At 41.0% G+C, this 21,754-nt stretch overlaps 1 protein-coding gene across 2 annotated transcripts in view; it reads left to right on the top strand.

The window, feature by feature from the left end:
* The window catches only part of DGKI (diacylglycerol kinase iota), a 515,206-nt gene that overhangs the window by 369,053 nt on the left and 124,399 nt on the right, over window positions 1-21,754 (top strand). For both annotated transcript variants that reach the window (XM_061414831.1, XM_061414832.1), the window contains exon 21: window positions 10,937-11,037. In XM_061414831.1, the coding sequence (XP_061270815.1) occupies window positions 10,937-11,037 (101 nt within the window). The remainder of the gene's footprint in view (window positions 1-10,936; window positions 11,038-21,754) is intronic.

The following is a 21,754-nucleotide window of genomic DNA, read 5'->3' as shown; positions in this document are numbered from 1 at the left end:
TTTATTTTCTGCAATATTTGTTTTCTTTGCCTTTCATGGTGATAGTTTTCTCCTCTTCATATACTTCCATATTTTTAAGCATAAAATAGTATAAAAAGAGTGTAAGTGGGAACTTAAGTTCTAAAACTCCTAACAGACATTTTCCCCCAAAGGTTGTCATCCCTGGTTGCCAGTTCAGCAAATACCAGGGAAGGAGATTCCACTTTCATAGTTCTTACCTCTGTAGATGGTGTCTTATCACAAGTAGAAATTCTCCACTGGTATTAACCAGAGGCAGCCAGAGAATCAACTCCATGCATGAGGAGAGCACAGCAATGATGAGAAACGTGAGCACTGCAATTATTTCCTGTTTGGATGTAGTAATGGGAACTGATTTTTCCTTTGAACCAAATTTTGTTGAGTGGTCCCCATTCTGGACAACGATGCATCACATGCATCACACATGATTCGGTGGAATGAATAACATAGTCTGTTAACCGTGAAAAATCTTGTTTCTCATTGCAAAATTAGCGAGTCTAGATGAGAAGCAGTAACTTAGGTGTTGAAAGCCTCATATTTAATACATACTGTGAGAGATGTAAAGTTAGATATATAGAGAGAGCTGGGCATTCTGTTCTTTTTTTATTGAGATTTACAGTATTATATTCACTTCAGGTGTACAGTGTAGTGATGCAGAATTTTTATAGATTTTTTTCCATTTGTAGTTATTATAAATTATTGGCTGTATTCCCTATGCTCTGCATTATATCCTTTTAGCTTATTTATTTTGTACAGCGTACAAGGGAAGGTAACAAACCATCATATCATGATCACATTGACATTTTATACTAACTGCTGCCTGTGCGGTGTGATAAGGGCGTGAATGGGTACAAGAGCATACGTAGTCTAGTCGCAGGATGATAGGAGTCTGGTCTTGGTCTGTGAGGGTTTCAGTGAAGGGGTAGAGCGCTCAGCTGGTGAAGAATCTGCCTGTACCGCAGGAGACCCTGGTTCAATTCCTGGGTGGGGAAGTTCCCCTGGAGAAGGGACAGGCTACCCAGTCCAGTATTCTTGAGTTTCCCTGGTGGCTCAGCTGGTAAAGAATCCACCTACAATGTGGGAGACCGGGGTTCGATCCCTGGATTGGGAATATCCCCTGGAGAAGGGAAAGGCTATCCACTCCAGTAGTCCATGGAGTCACAAAGAGTCGTACACAACTGAGCAACTTTCACTTTCAGAGAGCTCAGCTGGTAAAGAATCCACCTGCAATGAAGGAGACCTGGGTTCGATCCCTGTGTTGGGAAGATCCCCTGGAGGAGGTATGGCAACCCACTCCTGTATTCTTGCCTGGAGAATCTCCATGGACAGAGGAGCCTGGTGGGCTACAGTCTATGTGGTTGAAAAGAGTCTGACACGACTGGTGACTAAGCCCAGCACAGAGAAGCATAGGAGGCTTCCCAGACGGTGCTAGCAGTAAAGAATCTGCTTGCAAATGCAGGAGGCACAAGAGATGTGGGTTCCATCCCTGGGTCAGGAAAATCCCCTGGAGTAAGAAGTGGCAACCCACTCCAGTGTTCTTGCTTGAAAAAGTCCATGGACAGAGGAGTCTGGAGGGCTACAGTCCGTGGTGCTGCAAAGAGTTGGACACAACTGAGCACGTGCGCACACACACACCAGAAGCGTATGTATTTGGAAGACATTTAGAGGAGGGAGAAGGAGCAGGCAGACATTTACTTGGGAAACCAGGAGAGTTTTTTCTATTGAAATCCAAGAGCAAAGAGCTTCAAGGAGCAGAGAGTTAACCACAGAGTGAAATGCTGCCGAAGGGAGAATTAGGGTGAGAGGTTAGAAGGGAATTTAAAATGCATGAATAAAGGGAAAGGAGAAAGTGAGGAGACTGTGTGATCTTATGGAGAGGAGAGTTTGAGCATTTATGACTTAAAAAAATAAATGTGTGTCTCTGGTACCCAGAAGTTGTAACATTAAGTTTATGTGCAGTGGTTCCACATGAAATCTCAGCATTAGATGACTGAGTCCTAATTAGAGTCCTTAGCATCTGTGGCAATCACTGCCTCCAAAGCAAATGGGTGGTGAGGAGAATCTGACATACTGATCAAAGCTGTTGGCCTGTTTCTTTTTCCTTTCCGCAGAAATGATGAAACCGCTGTACTGGTCTAGATGCTTTGCAATGCCACGGACTAAAACCGCTACGAGTTTGTTCTCTTCTCTTTAAAATGCCGGGAACCTAATAATGCTAATTTTACTCTATTGCATATCCACTGATTACAATTTCAGAAGCTTAGAAATGTATTACAGTTTCAGTGGAAGCATGAAAATGTGCATTTGAAGATATCAAGAAAGTTTTAAAATGAAGTTTTGTTTCAACCAGTGGCATAAAAGCACTTTGATCTTTGGTACTTGTCGCCTATTTGTAGTGTATTTGCCATGAAGGCAGCGCACATTTCCTTGATGTGTGTCTAGCTTTCATGCTTAAAGTTTACATATCTTTGCCATTAGTGCCAGTGGCTGATTACCTCAGTGACTTAATATCAAATTCTGACCCAAATAGTATAGGAAAGGTCAATAAACGGAAACCTGGAGAGAGAGGTTTATATTCTTTAGGAAGAATTGACAAAGACTTACAGCAGTCTAAACCAAATATTGAATTAGATGACATCTAACATCTCTCCCAACCCCATAATGCTTTAATTTCATTATCTTGTTGGGATCTGGAAGGCTAGCTGTCTCAAATAATTTGTAAGCTATGACATGTTATATGAGCCACCTCACAAATGGATGTCTTAAGGAGCCAAGAACTTAGTCAACTCCTATCAAAAAAGAATTAACAACCTATAAAGGGACTTTCTCCAGAAAAACATGTCAGACAGCAGGAAGTCATGATTGCTGCTAATGTGATTTTGGTTTATCCTTGGTTCCAAATTCAAAAAGCCTTTCACAATTTATTTCCCAGTCCTGACTTATTGTTCTGTGCTCTAGGCAGGAGACAACTGAATTATTAGAGCTCTCTCTGAACTCGGCAGGTGTCAAAAGTCCATTTTAAATCTCTCTTCAGAAGCTTTGACTTGATTTGGTTTTACTGCTCAATGTACAGAGGCCCACTTGGATAAGTTATTATCAGTCATGGTTTCGATATGTTCTCAGATAAACAGGCAAATTCTAGGAAATGGCTAAAGGCAAGGTCATTGAGTATATTTAAATCAGGCCCAGCTTGATAGACAATAAGAGGATGTGGTAGTGAATGCTTCTGGTTCACCATTATTTAAAGAACAAGAAGTCTTGAAGTGGTTTATGTGCCTTTCTGGTGGGGACATTCTCTTTATTTGTGTGTTCTGCCCTCTTGGTTTGTGTAGATCCCACTAGAAGTAAGATATGAGAGAGTGGGAAAGCATAACCCAGCATGGATTTACCTCCAAATCTAGAGAGCCAATGACAGTCATGGACAGCCAAAGCAGGGTTTGCCTGGGGCTTCCGAAGACAAAATTCTGGAGTGAGCATCTCACAGATGGTCTGATTTCAAACTGTGCTTAAGCCTCAGGGCTGTTCAGAGTCCCAGAAGGATTTGAGTTTCTTGCGTTTCACTCATTTATTTGTTTAAAATCAGGTATTGTAAACAACAGAGACTGACTCTATTTTTGGTGCTGGAGCCGCCACGGGGAGGAAGAAATAGTTTTTCATGTCAAGAATTCACACTGGAAGTTAATATCTTAATCAAAGTCCATTCATCAAACAAGAGCTGAGCCGATTCAAATGGATTCTGTTAAAGTGAAAAGTGAAAGTGAAGTCGCTCAGTTGTGTCTGACTCTTTGCAACCCTATGGACTGTAACCAGGCTTCTCCATCCATGGGATTTTCCAGGCAAGAATACTGGAGTAGGTTGCCTTTTCCTTCTCCAGGATTCTGTCAAAGATTAGTTTAAAACATCCTTTGTCCTATCTATGTTATGACTGAATAGAATCTCACATTTACTTTTCTTGAAAGAAATTAAATCATCTGCTATGGCTTCCCAGGTGGCTGCTGCTACTGCTGCTGCTGCAGCTGCTGCTGCTAAGTTGCTTTATTCATTTCTGACTGTGCGACCCCATAGACGGCAGCCCATTAGGCTCCTCTGTCCCTGGGATTCTCTGCCCTAGTGGTAAAGAACACGCCTGCCAATGCAGGAGATGCAAGAGACATGCGTTCAATCCCTCAATCAGGAAGATCCCCTGGAGGAGGGCATGGCATCCCACTGCAGTATTCTTGCCTGGAGAATCTCATGGACAGAGAAGCCTAGTGGGCTACAGGCCATGGGGTTGCAAAGAGTTGGACACGACTGAGCGACTCCCCCTACCACTACCGCAACTGAGCCACTTAGCGGGTACACACTACTACTGTCACTAATGCTACTTCTCCCGCTCCTCCTTCCTCTTCTCTTTCCTCCCTCCTCCTCTTCCTCCCCTCCTCCTCCTCCTCATTATTAAATCAGGCTTCAGGAGAGAAAGGCAGGCAGAGCTGTGATGCTTTTCTGACTTGCAAACGAAAACTCTTTATACATGAGTAACATAGGCCCAGTTAAATTATAGGTCATTATACTGCTACCCGTAAACCACACACTATGTAGACTCATTGGTTTCTATGATGAAATACAATTTAACTGGGCCTTTGAGTGAGTCATGTGTATGTGTGTGCTAAGTTGCTTCAGTGGTGTCCAACCCTTTGTGACCCTATGGACTGTGGCCCACCAGGCTCCTCTGTCCACATGAATCATTTAAGAGATGTTGAAACAGGACATTGCAAGGTACAAAATATAGAATCATTTTACAGCTTTAAGGCTGTCCTTTGTAATGTGAATTAGGATTTATATCCTTACTATCTTTTAGTAGAATATCTTGCAAACATTCACAGTCTCCACTTGCATTCTCATCCAGCAGATGAGCTTGTAACTCTGATGAACCCTGTCTCCCAACCTGCACCAACAGACTTGCACCCTGCAAAGGTTAGAGATCTGCTACTGCTGCTGCTAAGTTGCTTCAGTCATGTCCAACTATGTGCAACCTCATAGACGGCAGCCCAACAGGCTCCTCTGTCCCTGGGATTCTCCAGGCAAGAATGCTGGAGTGGGTTGCCATTTCCTTCTCCAGTGCATGAAAATGAAAAGTGAAAGTGAAGTTGCTCAGTCGTGTCCAACTCTTCCCGATCCCACGGACTGTAGCCTACCAGGCTCCTCCATCCATGGGATTTTCCAGGCAAGAGTACTGGAGGGGTTGCCATTGCCTTCTCCGGGTTCAGTTCAGTTCAGTTCAGTCACTCAGTCATGTCCGACTCTTTGCGACCCCATAAACTCCAGCACACCAGGCCTCCCTGTCCATCACCAACTCCCGGAGTCCACCCAAACCCATGTCCATTGAGTTGGTGATGCCATCCAACCATCTCATCCTCTGTCGTCCCCTTCTCCTCCTGCCCTCAATCTTTCCCAGCATCAGGGTCTTTTCAAATGACTCAGCTCTTCACATCAGGTAGGCAAAGTATTGGAGTTTCAGCTTCAGCATCAGTCCTTCCAATGAATATTTAGGATTGATTTCCTTTAGGTTAGCGACCTACTAACTACTATTTAGAGTTATGACTCTGGTTTCTTCTGTGATATTATTATTCAGGACTAAATTAAAAAGAGAAAAAGGCCTGTGGAAATTGAAGGAGCATTCAGTTCAGTTCAGTTCAGTCGCTCATAACAAAACAACAGTGAAACATTATGTTGAACACTTATTTACCAGGAATGTGCTGTCTTACACACAACTCCTCATTCAGTGCTCATTTTTAGATTAGAAAATGGTTTAGAGAAGATAACTTCAGAGCTCTCAATGTCAAATGTGTACTAATTGCCAGAGTTCATATTGGAGCTAAGATTTTTCTGACTCCATGTCCTCCTTTATGGACTATGCTTTATTGTCTTAATATTAAGTGGTACAACTCTCAGGTGATTCCTGTTCCAAATGAGAAGATGAGATTATATGATGTCAGTTGTCTGGAAGTGGGAACAGAAGCACCCAGCTCATCCCTTCCGTCCACGAGGGGTGTCTGTACATAGGAGGTTGGGTTGAGAGGAGTCTGTTACCAGCCTGAGAGAGACAGAGGGTCATAAGGAAATTGACTGAGAGGATGAAGAAGCTTGGAGACACAAGGGAGGAATTTAACCCTTAAGGATTGTAAGTTTTTGAAGAGACCGTTTAAAAAATCTATTGACAGGAACTGCAGGAGAGCAGATAGCGATGAGAATGAGATGCAAGTTGTGTTCAGGGAGCTGTCTTCATGGCAGTCCACCTCTCCCCACCCTTCTCCCCAGCATCTCAGGGTACTGGATGTGTGCAAGTGGAGGGGGAAGGTGTGGTCTGGAGTTCTTGGAGGCCCCTATTGGTGACTTTAGCAAGAGGTGCTCTCATTATGGTTGTTGAGAAAGTCATAATGAGGATATTTGTGACTTAAGTTCAGAGCATCAACTTCCAGTCTACACAAGGAGCTCATTCTTGATGTTTCAGAGGAAATCAGCAAGAAGGCAATAGCCTGAGGCCATTGTCCCCATTTTAAAGGACGTTCAATGATTGCTGAGTCCTTTGCAGGGACCTTGAGGGGTTCCTTGGAAGTCAGGTTTGGAACCCCTGATACAGAGCTTACATTAGTCCTGGAGGAACTTCAGGCAGATGTTGGCACATCCATTTTCACCAGGTTGTTAGTCTCGTCTATGCTCTACCAACTTTCTTGGCAAACTTTAATTTTAGAAAACTAATGGCAGTGCTCTTCCCCAGAGTCCAAGGAACAGCTTTGTCATCTTCCACCTCCGGTCAGCCGTTAATGGGACACGATATATTTTGTCATCAAAGGACGTATTTGAATTACTTGACTTTCATTTCATTTCTGTGCACTTTTCTCCCTCTGTGTTCTAGTCGTTTGTTTCCACGTTATCACTTGGCCTGTAAAATACCAAGTGCGAGAAGACCCGGGACAGTCATGACACCAGCCAGGCTAGATAGTTTGCCCCCGAGGAAGCCCGGCAGCGTGTTAGAAGTGTCTGGGGAGTTCCCGTGTGTGCCCTGGTCTCCGTTCTGTGCTTGTCAGCAGCAGGCGCCCGTGTTTATTAGGCAGAACCTCACCTGAAAGAACAAGCTTCAGAATCATCATTAGACCGATAAGAGCTTATAGGATACACTTATAATGTGCCAGACATTTTTCTAAGCACATCGCCTGTATTTATTGATCTACCAATTCTCTTAACACCCCTGTGAGGTGAATAGATTGTTATCCCCACCTTTCCCACGAGGAAGCTGAAGCAGTTTCCCGACTGACCGGTAACTGGAACTTGACTTCTGAGCCAGTCAGCCTAAGTTGGGGTCTGAGCTCTTAACCACTTGGTTGAGCTGTCTCCCATCTCTACTCTGTTGAAAAAAATGTTATATTAGTTTTCACTGTATAACAAAGTAATCAGCTATACATGTATGTATTTGTAGAGTCGGACACGACTGAGCGACTGAACTGAACTGAACTGATATATATATATATATATATATATATATATATATATTTATGTGTGTGTGTATATATCCCCTCTTTTTGAATTTCTTTCCCATTTAGGTCACCACAGAATATTAGGTAGAGTTCCCTGTGCTATACAATATATTCTCATAGGTGTCCTATTTTATACATAGTATCAATACAGTATATATGTCAATTCCAATCTCTCAATTTTACCCACCCACCCTCTTTCCCACTTGGTATCCATGCATTATTCTCTACATCTGTCTCTCTATTTCTGCTTTGTAAATAAGATCATTTATACCAATTTTTTTTCAGATTCTACATATATGTATTAATATAGGATATTTGTTTTTCTCTGATTTCACTCTGTGTGATAGTTTCTAGGTCTTTACAAATTACCCAATTTTGTTCCTTTTTATGGCTGAGTAATGTTGTATATATCTACCACACCTTCTTTATCCATTCCTCTGTTGATGAACATTTGACCTGATCTGGGGCACTATTTGATAGCAGCCCAGACTCCAGGAACCCTAGTCAGAGGCTGGAGTTAAGCCAGGTACCCCAGTTAAGAGGCTGCTGCTGTTGGAAAGGTGGGAGGTGTTGTGGGTGCTGAGAGAAGATGGGAGATGATAGTAGGAGAGCGAACGTGTAGGAAATGGGAAAAACAGCATGTCCAGTGGTTGGTGGAGGTCTCCATTCTGGAGATGAAGTGAGATATTTGAGAATTCGTTTGGGATCTGGAAAGTTCCATAAGATTGGTGGGACAGTAGTGTGTGATGGGAATCAGTGGGTTTGGATGAGAACTTGGGAGGCAGAAGTGTGTGGGCAGAGAGCAGATACTGATGGGTTTGAGAAAGGTGGCTCACACTGGTTAGCCCATGGGGAACCCCCCGGAGGAGGGCTGCGGGACTGCTCCACAGTTCCTCTCTGCATCCCATTTCCTGCTCTGCAGCTGTTGTGGTGGCCCAGCTCTTGACTCAACATCTCAGACCATTGGAGAGGACTGGAGCTTACTGCCACTAGAGCCCCCAAAAGCACTGTCTCAAAAAACATTTTGATGGAACTCTTCAACCTCTGCCCTCTCTCTTCTCCTGTTACAGAGTCTGTTGAGCCGCCATATACTATGCTTCCATCTTCCCTCTTATCTGCTGAATACTCAATAACTATAATCTTTGCAGTTCATTAAGGTGAACTTGACATTAAAAAGATCAAGCCCCTCGTAGGACTTCCCTGATGGTCCAGTGGTTAGGATTCGACGTTTCCACTGCAGGGGCACGGGTTTGATCGCTGGTCGAGGAACTAAGATCTTATATGCTGTGTCGTGAAGCCAAAAAAAGAAAGATCAGGCTACTCTTAATTTCAAAATGAGCATTTGGTGCGAACATTGTGTGGTCACTCTGTTGATTCTTTCCTATCTACTTAACACTAACACCTAACATTGATATAATCCTTCCTTTTACTCATGCCTTGAACTACCATCTATTTACATATTAATGCACTTTTAAAATAATTATATTAATATTATTTTTCTAAAAATGATAAAACTGAGTAAAAAATAATCCCCAAATCCCACCAGGTAGAGGTAACCATCTCAGACAGCCTATTGAACCTTTTCTTCAGATCCTTCTCTGTAAAACCCTGAATTCAATATTTCACATGGAAGAGATTATGCCATATGTAAGTTTCCATGACTTTTTTTTTTTCACTTAACAATATGTTGTAGTCAGACTTTCTAATGAAGATGCTCATTTGTATTATTTGTCCTGCATTCTCCTGTTTGTACCAACAGTTTAGTTAACCACCCCACTGCTGATTATTCATTAACAAGAGTCTGAGCACCACATAGGGATCATCTGACTCTGCTAATCCAGGCTCTAGGGCTTTGCTGTCAATCTTTGGGATCCTTGGCCTCATATAATAGAAGGAGCATAAAAGGGATGAGTAAAGAATCCAAGACTCTGCTCCCAGCTCTGTCACTCAGTAGCTCTGTGACCTTAACTCACTTCATGTTTCTGAACCTCAGGCGCCCTCTCTGTAAATGGTGGCATAGGGATGCGTGATACAAAAGGTCTGTTCTGCATATTCACAAGTGTGCTTCAAACTACATCTCCCATCCCAACTTAAATATTCATGTCAGTTTTATTCATCAGTACTCGTTAAGTTGGAATCTGTATGGAGGGAGTTATTATACTTTGCCCTAAAAGGAATTTTTAGACAAGAGAATGAAATTATTTCTCCTTCTTTCAGTGAAATTGTGTATGCGTGGGTGCATGTGTGTGTGTGGTGTGTGTGAGGCAGGGGTGGAGGTATCCGACAATATTTTAAAAGTATCACTCTGTCCCTCCATCCATCTTTTTCCTCCTTCTTCCCTCTCCCTCTCCTTCCTCCTCTCTTCTTTCCTTCCTTTTTTCTTTCTGTCTATATTTTCCTTCCTTTCTTCGTCTCCTTCCTGTCCCTCCCTTCCTGAAGTGAATTGAGGACTAATGCTCTTCTTTCTGCTTTAGTCAATGGGAACTTTCATCCCATAATACAAGATAGCAGAAGCCATAAAGACAAGTGGGATTGTGTCATACTAATTTATCAGAGAAATGTACTATTTCATAGTGGTGATGATGTAGATCAAATTATTTCACTAAACTGATGCCCATGATTAAACCATTTTGAAAATCTGAGTTAAAAACACCCAAGGAATCCAGGTAAAAACATTCTGAGGGTAAATAGGATGCTTTAGAAAGTTTGGTATGACTCCCTTTTAATTGTTCATTATCTATCCTGAGCCAGTTTGGGTTGAATTCTTTAGAAATGAATGAAATACTTCAGTCTCTTCCTAAAGAATGTATTTTGTACTTATTTTAACACTTTTTCTCCATTTGGGGGTGCTCAGTGGCATCATCACGGGCAACATTTATTTGTAGTTTGCTTTGACTGAGAAATGTTCTCAGGGAGTTTGAGGTGTGCAGAGCCATTTCTTTTTCAGTCCTGTGCTTTCTGGCTTGTTGGTCTGCTTTTCGTGTTTTTCTGTCTCTTCTCAGAGCCAAGCCATTCTGGGCATATCTGCTAAAGCAGTTCTTTCCATCTCTACACCACTTCTCACCATTTCAGATTAGCTACATCTGATTTATTGTGGAACTGAACACATGATATTATTGGAGTTTTTAATAAGTTACTAGTAAAAAAAAAACAAAAACGAGTAGGCTCCAGAAGCATTTTCTGCTCATTCCCATGTTATTACCTAAATTCCAGAAACCTGAGGTTTCCAGAGAGGTGTTCTCCAGATAATTGCTGTATTCTGGTCAAGAACCCATGATTCTGGTTTGAGTATTGACTCTTTTTCTTAGCAGAAAGAGTCAGTATTGCCTTTAGTCCAGCAAGGGGCTATGACTCTCAGTTCTGCGCTCTCCTTGATTTCCGACCTCTTGGTTCTTGTTTTGCAGTCCCCAGTCTGTTCCAGACCGTCTGAGGATCCGGGTGAACAAAATCAGTTTACAAGACTATGAAGGATTCCACTACGACAAAGAGAAACTCCGGGAAGCCTGTAAGTTGGAAGTGCCTAAGAGGTGTAATGGGATCAGCTCATTTTCAGTCTTTTGATCCTCCTTGATTCGATGGATAGATTCATCTCTGTCCAGAAGTCATGGTTAAAGAAATGTAGGGTAGCGTAGTAACACGTGAACCCAAAGTGATGCCATATAGAAGAACATGGAACTAGGAAAGGAAATTAGAAGGAAGTAGTTCTGCTCTTGATGCTATGTTAGGATCTCTTGGTTTATTAACCAGTTTAGTCTCAGGTTTACATAAAATGAGAAAAGCAGAAAGTTGGTGACACCATATGGTATAATAACATCTAGGAAATTCTTAAGACAGCATGCATCCCTTCTTGAAGACTGTGTTACCAATTACTGTCCTCATTCTTCATGCCAGTGTGACAGTTATCTGTGAAGACACTTCCTTCACTTCTAGCTGTTATGTGATTATATGACATCTAAGATCCACAGCATTGTAAATGTCATGGTAAAATGAGTCATTGATGAGGTGCCAGTGTTTCTGAAATCTTAAATTGAGTCAATGTATGAATTCCTTCTCAATGTTCATATTTTCCATATGTTTCTTTAAATATATAACCAAGTATTAGTTCACTTTGCTCATCATTTCATATTTATTGGGCATTTATTACATTCTAGTCACTATTTTAGATCCATGTCTGCATATGATATGTGAAGTAATTGGGGAGGGTTTACCAGAAGCAGTTAAGACTATAGGTGTGCTAGATATTAGGGTTCTGGGTTCCTTCTTAACTGTGGGAGCTGATAGTCAAGTGCAGTAAAGTTTGAGAAGATGAGGGCCAGTATCCAAGGGCACAGATAGGGATGCCAGCGGAGAGAAAGAAGTGTTGTGTAGAATCTGAGATTTATGAACTAAAACTCAAACTGTCTCCAAGTATGGACCTACCTGCAGGTGTAGAAGATGCAGATAGTTAAAACTGGCAGGAATGGAGTAGGGGGCACATTTTTGATCTTTGATTCTTGAACTTATAATCTGGAGTTGGGTGTACGGGAGGGAAGTCCCAAAATCCAGGACAGTCTCAGGGTGGGCAGGGACTTTGAGATCTGGGTGTGGCAAAGAGCATGGATCCACACCCCCACCCCTCAGCCCCCATAGTCCAGACACTGAACCTACCAGGGCATCCTGTGTGGCATTTCTCTCTCACCCCCTCACTGCTTCTTCATCTTCTTCAACCATCTGCATCCCTTTCTGTAAACGTCAGTACCCTTTGGCTTCTCCCCAGTCTTCTCACTCCATCCTTCTCTCTCATTCCCTTTAGTAAGAATGCTTGGAGGTGAAGGAGTAGCAATTCCCTGAACTTCTGCATTTCCCCCTTCTGCCAATGGCACACTGTATTTTCTAATGTAAATGAGATTACAAACTAGTGCAAAATCTCGGTTCACCTGTAAGGTGGTGGACCTATTTGTTTGCAATGGGATGTGTGGCTACAATGTAAACCAAACTGACCTTTAGAGGCTACTAATGATAAAGAATGGTGTTTTATGTTCTTTTTCTTACAAACTTCTAAACAAATAGCTTAAGTTTGAAAAATTACAAAGATCCTGGATCTCAAGCCAGAAATGTTTTGCAGCTTATGAAGAATCCTGAGGAGAGTCAGTTGGGAGTGGGGAAATATTTGAACTTTTTGACTGAAATGAGATTTGAGGCTTATCTGTGGATTCCAATGATCTGTTTTTCTGGGGCATTATCTGTCCACTATTGCCAGAAGTAACTGTGACTTGAGTTTTTACAAGATGACATTTCCTGGCAAGTGCTCTACTCATCATCTCTTATGTGATAAAACATCTCTGTGAGGGAACTTCTGATCTGAAATTGGAGGAGGTGATGTGGTATAAATATAAGCCCAATAAATTCAGCCATATCTTGGGACCCCAAAGAACAAAGAAACGCTCAGAGAGGGAATTAAAGCATTATCTCGTTCTAAAGATTTGAGGAGAACAACATATTAGAAGTAAAAGTGACCAACTCAGTCATTCTATTTTTAATAAATGGTGATGATGCTTCTCAGTTGCAGTTGTTCAAGGAAGTTTGTCCTTGGGGATTTCTGAATTTATTCTTATTCACTCTCACCCTTTTTCCCTGGCCCCAACTTGCAAGAGACTACAGATGCATGGGGAGACCAACAGTTCAAATTGAATACAAAGGGGAAAAACAAGTTCAAATCTAAATGTGCAGTACATACCAAAATAGGTTATTTCAGAAGCGTTAATAAAGTGAAATGCAGAGAACACATTGAGATAAAAGGGACTCTAGGAAGGTGCTCTGACCTGCATCCCAGAAGAACAAAATGGGTGATTCCCACTTCAGTTGTTCATTTATCATCAACATCGAAGTCTAAACTAGAGCAATCCTACATTACTGGTTTAAAAAATTAGTTCCTTTTTTTGATTATACACCAAGTGATTCATCCAGACAGCATGTGGCTGTTTGCCTTTACTGTTTAATAGAATTTTGCTCATGTGTCTGGCTTATTATTTATATTAGATTATAAACTCAGATGTTTGTTGTCTTACAAAGCCTTGTGTCTCTCTGTAAGGCAGGACTCTATGATAATCACAGAATGGCAGTCCTTTTAATGACTATGCTTATTTTGGCATAGAGAAAATTGGCTATTTTTTGATTGGGTTGTTTATTTTTCTGGAATTGAGCTGCAGGAGTTGCTTGTATATTTTTGAGATTAGTTCTTTGTAAGTTGCTTCATTTGGTATTATTTTCTCCCATTCAGAAGGCTGTCTTTTCACCTTGCTTATAGTTTCCTTTGTTGTGCAAAAGCTTTTAATTTTAATTAGGTCCCATTTGTTTATTTTTGCTTTTATTTCCGATATTCTGGGAGGTGGGTCATAGAGGATCCTGCTGTGATGTATGTTGGAGAGTGTTTTGCCTATGTTCTCCTCTAGGAGTTTTATAGTTTCTGGTCTTACGTTTAGATCTTTAATCCATTTTGAGTTTATTTTTGTGTATGGTGTTAGAAAGTGTTCTAGTTTCATTCTTTTACAAGTGGTTGACCAGTTTTCCCAGCACCACTTGTTAAAGAGATTGTTGTTTCTCCATTGTGTATTCTTGCCTCCTTTGTCAAAGGTACCTTTGTCAAAGATAAGGTACCCATAGGTGTGTGGATTTATCTCTGGGCTTTCTATTTTGTTCCATTGATCTATATTTCTGTCTTTGTGTGAGTACCATATGTCTTGATGCGTGTGGCTTTGTAGTAGAGCCTGAAGTCAGACAGGTTGATCCCTCCAGTTCCATTCTTCTTTCTCAAGATTGCTTTGGCTATTCGAGGTTTTTTGTATTTCCATACAAATTGTGAAATTATTTGTTCTAGCTCTGTGAAAAATACTGTTGGTAGCTTGATAGGGATTGCATTGAATCTATAGACTGCTTTGGGTAGTATACTCATTTTCACTATATTGATTCTTCCGATCCATGAACATGGTATATTTCTCCATCTATTAGTGTCCTCTTTGATTTCTTTCACCAGTGTTTTATAGTTTTCTATGTATAGGTCTTTAGTTTCTTTAGGTAGATATATTCCTAAGTATTTTATTCTTTTCATTGTAATGGTGAATGGAATTGTTTCCTTAATTTATCTTTCTATATTCTCATTATTAGTGTATAGGATGCAAGGGATTTCTGTGTGTTGATTTCACATCCTGCAACTTTACTATATTCATTGATTAGCTCTAGTAATTTTCTGGTGGAGTCTTTAGGGTTTTCTATGTAGAGGATCATGTCATCTGCAAACAGTGAGAGTTTTACTTCTTCTTTTCCAATTTGGATTCCTTTTATTTCTTTTTCTGCTCTGATTGCTGTGGCCAAAACTTACAAAACTATGTCAAATAGTAGTGATGAAAGTGGACACCCTTGTCTTGTTCCTGACTTTAGGGGAAGCCATTTCACGCCAGTCAGAATGGCTGCTATCCAAAAGTCTACAAGCAATAAACGCTGGAGAGGGTGTGGAGAAAAGGGAACCCTCTTACACTGTTGGTGGGAATGCAAACTAGTACAGCCATTATGGATAAAAGTGTGGAGATTCCTTAAAAAACTGGAAATAGAACTGCCTTATGACCCAGCAATCCCACTGCTGGGTATACACACCGAGGAAACCAGAATTGAAAGAAACATGTGTACCCCAATGTTCATCGCAGCACTGTTTATAATACCCAGGACATGGAAGCAGCCTAGATCTCCATCAACAAATTAATGAATAAAAAAGCTGTGGTACATATACACAATGGAGTATTACTCAGCCATTAAAAAGAATACATTTGAATCAGTTCTAATGAGGTGGATGAAACTGGATCCTATTATACAGAGTAAAGTAAGCCAGAATACTAATGTATTCTGTACAGTATACTAATGCATATATATGGAATTTAGAAAGATGGTAACAATAACATTCTGAAGGAGATCAGCCCTGGGATTTCTTTGGAAGGAATGATGCTAAAGCTGAAACTCCAGTACTTTGGCCACCTCATGCGAAGTGTTGACTCATTGGAAAAGACTCTGATGCTAGGAGGGATTGGGGGCAGGAGGAGAAGGGGATGACAGAGGATGAGGTGACTGGATGGCATCACTGACTCGATGGACGTGAGTCTGAGTGAACTCCAGGAGTTGGTGATGGACAGGGAGGCCTGGTGTGCTACGATTCATGGAGTCGCAAAGAGTTGGATACGACTGAGTGACTGAACTGAACTGAATGATAACCCTGTATACAAGACAGCAAAAGAGACACAGATGTATAGAACAGTCTTTTGGACTCTGTGGGAGACAGAGAGGGTGGGATGATTTGGGAGAATGGCATTGAAACATGTATAATATCATATAAGAAACGAATTGCCAGTCCAGGTTCAATGCAGGATACAGGATGCTTGGGGCTGGTGCACTGGGATGACCCAGAGGGATGGTATGGGGAGGGAGGTAGGAGGGGGGTTCAGGATGGGGAACACATGTACACCCATGGTGGATTCATGTTGATGTATGGCAAAACCAATACAATATTGTAAAGTAATTAGCCTCCAATTAAAATAAATAAATTTAAATTTAAAAAAAAAGAAAATTGGCTATAGTATTTTAAATACTTCCTATCCCTTTGCCATTAGCCCCAACTCACCTGGCAGCTTCTCCTTTAAAATATAACAATACAGAGAGGTAGAGTTTTTTGCCGGTCTCTCCCTCTGCCCTTGTTGATAAATTTCAGACTTACTTATAACAGTTAAAGTATTTTACCCTGGATTTATGAATTATTAATCCTCAGGATAATGGTTATGATGTCCAAGAGAGGAAATTCTATTCAACATGAATTAGAACATAAAGAGAAAGTGGTCATCTTAAAAAAAAAAAAAACTCTTAAGGTAAGGCTATAATAATTATAGCAGAAACTCACTCCATAATCTGAATGAAGTATATAAATGAGTCCTAATAAAGCATATAATCGTATAGTCTAAGCAAAGGATAAACAGTTTTTTTTTTAATTTCTTATATTTCTAAGTATAAAAAGTTTCATTGACACATGGCATATAGGTTGGTATTTAGAATAACTTGATACTGGCCAAGATCTAACTCTGTCTCTGGTAAGCTGACTAAACTCTACTTCTGGCTTCAGCTTACTCTGCCTGTTTGAACGGCCATGATGATTCATATGATTCTAGGGCCTAAACACAAAAGTAAAAACCAGTTTGAAACTAATTGAAAACAGACGTAGCCTATAAAGGTTGAAGGTGCTAACATTTTTTGTATATAAAATACAATGTTCAACCACCCTTTTACAAACAGCATCCAGTACAATGGGTATTATCTGACCATTTACAATTTAGTATATCTATATAGTTATAATATATCAGTATATTATCTGACTGATTATGGCTAGTTAAATATTTAGGCAGTTGTCCTAAGGGACTTTCCTCATCTTCTGTTTAATGATTTAGTAAAAGACTTGAAATGTTTGGGTTTGCATCTTGCTTGCAACCTTGACAGAGTAATTTTACTGATGACCAAATGTCTCATCTCTCAAATGAGAATATAATTGCAGCCTTTTAGGGTGCTGAGGGTTAAATGTAATGTTGTATATGAAACCCATGCTGCACAGCCTGGCAACATTAGCAAGTTTTCCCAAAATGGTAACTATGATTGTTGGGGTTGCTGTTATGAAAGATGCTGCTGTGGCATTGCCCTTCAATCTACAGCTCTGGAAGTCAGTTTCAGAGCTGCTGCCCTGTTTTTATGTATCTTCTCACCAAATTGCACACATCATTGCCACCTTCCAACTCACTTCAAAAAGAGGATTGAAACACTAGCGTGTATTATAGGAAGAAAATATAAGTAACCGTTTGATTTACTTTTTTGTGGATGGCTGTGATGGCCAGATATTTCTACCTATGAAATCCTCATTTAGAGATCAGGTCAGATATCTACAAACTCTCTTAAGTCCCTATACATTTCCTTAAGTGCATCAACTGTTATCCATCACAAAATATTTAAAAACAAACTTTACTTTTGAATAATTTTAGATTTATGCAAAAGTTACAAGGATAGTACTAGGAATTCCTGTGTACCTCTTACCCAGTTTTTCTTGTTGTTAAACATTTTATATTTTTATAGTGTATTTGTCAAAGAAACTGATATTGCTTTATTACTGTTAACTAATCCCAGGGCTTCCTGTTCTGGAATCTAATCCAGGATACCATGTGCCTTGGGTTGGCTTGGCTCCCCAGTCACCCCTGGTCTCTGACAGTTTCTGCCTTTCCTCCCCACCCATCCCCCATGACGTTGCTTGTCTTGAGGAATACAGGCCAGTGTCCTGCACAGTATCGCCTATTATGGTTTCCTCTGTTGTTTTACTTATAATTAGATTAGAGTCATAGGTTTTGGGAAAGAACCCTGCAGAGGTAAAGTACTCTTCCCCATCACATCAGGGGTTACCTGATGCCCACACGACATGCCTGGTGATGGTAACCTGATCTCCTGGTAGGTTGTATGGGCCAGGTTTCTCCACTGTAAAGTTACTGTCTTTTTCCATTCCCCGTGTCATTCTTTGTGAGTCACAATATTTCACTCATCTTCAAAACAGGAGAATGTGGATCGTTGGATTTTTTTATTGTTTCCAGTTTTTATGTTTGACTCACTTGCCTTTGATAAACATGCCAAAATGCTGGAGCCATTCACAAATCGAGGCATCCATGCTTCCAAAAACTATCCATTTGTGTCAGTTATATGCTGGATCTCGCCCTAAGTGCCAGGTACTGCGAGATGAAATCAGGACATGTAATATTACAATGTCATTTATTCAGTACACATGTATTGAGTGGCTTCACTAAGCAAACAGTGGTGGAGAAAGAAAAGCAGAAATAATCCCTGACTTGCAGGAGCTTTTCCTCATAAGATGAGGATTATGATAGAGCCATGGAAACACTATGTGTCTGTTTCCTTAGTAAACAACATTTAAATAACTGCAGGAAGAGATGGACTACATAAGCAAGAATAACAAAAGCCAGGCTAACCACTAATTAGTTGAATAACCTTGGGCAGTGCATTCACCTTCTTTAGGCTTCAGTTGTCTTATCTTCTAAATGCAGTGGTTAAACTCCATATTTCCTCAGAACATACTGTATCATAATAAGTGTTTAGCCCTATAGAAATTACACAGGACTGAAAATTTTTCCTCCCGATGTGTTTACTTAGGAAAGTTTTTAAAGCTCCAACATCATTCATTGTAGTGATTGCTAGTGTCAAAATGCGTTGTGCATTTTGCTTTGAGTTTGCTAAGAACATGGATTTTTCCCCCTATCGATTGCTTCATCTAAAATTGAATCTTTCCCCCTCATTTAACAAGTTGACATCAGGCTTGTTCAGTGGAGATTAGACCTCCATTTGGTGGATGTAGATGTTCCATTTTGCAATCTGTCTGACGAGTTAAATGATGTCAGTCGGTCCCTTGAAGGACACTGTCCATTCCTTTGCCAGTGTTTATGCTTATTTCTATTTTCACGAGTTGAAATTTACTCAAGAGCTTTGTGTTTAGTTTCCTTTACTGTTCTACCCTATCTCCTGTCTGTATCTTCTATTTACCCTTAATAAAAAATGTGTGTGTTAGTCGCTCAGTTGTGTCCAACTCTTTGCAACCCCGTGGACTGTATAGCCCACCAGGCTCCTCCATCCATGGAGTTCTCCAGGCAATGATACTAGAGTTGGTAGCCATTCCCATCTCCAGGGGATCTTCCCTCTCGACCCAGGGATCAAACCCAGGTCCCTTGCATTGGCAGGCAGATGCTTTACCATCTGAGCCACCAGAGAAGCACATGTATACAGAAACTGAGGTCCAAAACACTTAAGGAAAATGTCTAAGGGTCTCACATTCTGATACTTATTTAGTCACTATGCTTCTTATTTTTTTTAGGAGTAGTTGTTTTCTTTTATAAAATATTTTTAATAGCGTATTTGTTTTTAAATCTTCAGCAGCACTGTCTCAAATGCTTTTTTATATTTAAACTGACATTCTCTGAAGTTACCAGACTCTGGTTTGTTGAACAAGTTTCTGTTTTTGAATCTTCCTCAACCCTCCAAATAAATCATCCGTTCATAAGTTCAGCTTGTATTAGATTGGCTGAAAAGGTCATTTAGGTTTTTCTGTAAGATCTTAAGGAAAAACCCCAAAAGAACAGTTTGGCCAACCCAATATTTATTGGCTACTTACCATATTTCAGATGACGGGGATACTGAAAAGTGCATGCCCTCATATAGCTTATACTCCATTTGAGAGACAGATAAGTGAATAAACTGTATAATACATCAGTAAATTCTATCAGGGGAAATAGAGAAAGTGATATAGGATCCTGTTTTTGCTAAGGTGATCAGAGAGAGACTTTCTGAAAAGGTGGCATTTAAGCAGAGATATGAAAGTAAAAGTTGAATGCACACCAGGGTATCTGAGGGAAGAGTGTCTCTGGGCAGAGGGAGTCGCCAGTACTAAGGTCCTGTGATGCGAACACCTTTGAACTACTTAAGGTACAAGGAAATCCATGTGGCTGGTATCTTGTTAGTTGGGTAGAGAAAGGTACAAAGTTGTAGAGAAAGGTTTTGAAGTTGTAGAGAAAGGTTTTGAAGTTGTAAGAAAGGGCTGGCCCATGAAGGGGGCTTGTAGGCTATGGAGAGGCTTCAGGTTTTATTCAGAATGTAATGAGAAGGTCCAGAAATTATTTGAGAAGAAGTTTCACATGTCTGTACTAATACTAAATAGTTCTGGCTGCTGAGTGGAGAATTGACTGCTTGATTGTGGAAGTAGAATTCAGGGCACCAGATACAAGACCTACAGGATATTCCAAGATATGCATGCTGAAAGTTGAGGGAAGTTAAAGCAGCAGAATTGGTGTCTATTTTGGAGATAATGCTGGTAAGATCATATGAGGGTTTAGCTGCACCATGTAGGAGGAAACTGTAATTCAAGGATGCCTCTGAGACTTTGACCTCAGCAATAGCTCAGTTGGTAAAGAATCTGCCTGCAATGCAGGAGGCCTTGGTTCGATTCCTGGGTCAGGAAGATCTGCTGGAGAAGGGATAGGCTACCCATCCCAGTATTCTTGGGCTTCCTTTGTGGCTCAGCTGGTAAAGAATCCACCTGCAATGCGAGAGATCTGGGTTCAATCCCTGGGTTGGAAAAATCCCCTGGAGAAGGGAAAGGCTACCCACTCCAGTATTCTGACCTGGAGAATTCCATGGACTGTAAAGTCCATGGGGTCACAAAGAGCAACTTGCACTTTCACTTTCAACTTGGTGCGTAGAGGTGGGGCTGATATGGAAGACCCAAGTGGAGCCAAGGAGCACAGAGTGAGCTAGCAAAATCCAAAAACTGGAGCGCTTGTCAGTTGAAGGCCAAGAGAGAAATAAATTCTTTTATTTTATAAAAGAAGAGTGACAGTGGTGTCAAATGCTCTGTGGAGGTTGAGGGTGATGCACACTATGAACTGGCTATTGGATTTGAGTAAAGGCTGGTTATTAGTAACCTCACAAGAGGTTGTAGAGGAAAGAAGCTGAATGGAGTAGATCCAGGTGCAAGTGGGAGCAAAGGAATTGCTTCCATGTAGATCACCCTTCTGAACTGTTTAAATGGAAAGAAGAGAAATGGAAGGGGGGCTAGATATGGAATCAAGGGAGGATTTTTTTGGTTTTGTTTTCTGATTTCTAAGCTAGTTCAGCTCCATAGGCTGGTGTGTGTGCTCATGGGCCAGTCCAGGAGAGAGTGAGAACTTGAATCAGGATAGAGAGGGCCAGGTGCAGGAGTGATGCCTTGGAGTATCCAAAAATGGGGTCCAGTGCACAGCAGAGGGATGGGGCAAGTCCCCCAGAGGATACAAGGGAAGACAGAGGAGTAGGCGCAGAGGCATGTAGGTCGGGGATTTGGTACCGAGAAGAGGAAGGAGTTATATTCTGATTACTTTTATTTTCTCAGTGACATAAGAAGCAAGCAAGTTAACGGTAGGGAAGGGAAGTGTGTCAGTGGTCAAGGAAAAAAAGAATTTGAAATAGTCACTTGAAGAGCTGTAGAGTGAGTGGCCTGGGAGGAATGCCAAGCCATATGGTAAATTTGGAACCTTGAACTCCTTGGCTTTTTGAAAGCACCGAAACCCTGAATTGTCAGTTTCTGGGGATCTTCTTGGCTTATACATGAGTGCACTCCTTGTCTTCCAAGACTCAGA

This window comes from Bos javanicus, chromosome 4 (genome assembly GCF_032452875.1).
Source record: "Bos javanicus breed banteng chromosome 4, ARS-OSU_banteng_1.0, whole genome shotgun sequence".
Classification (NCBI taxonomy): Eukaryota; Metazoa; Chordata; class Mammalia; order Artiodactyla; family Bovidae; genus Bos; species Bos javanicus.
The sequence above is the reverse complement of the archived record's forward strand: the minus strand, read 5'-3'. Positions and strand labels throughout refer to the sequence as shown.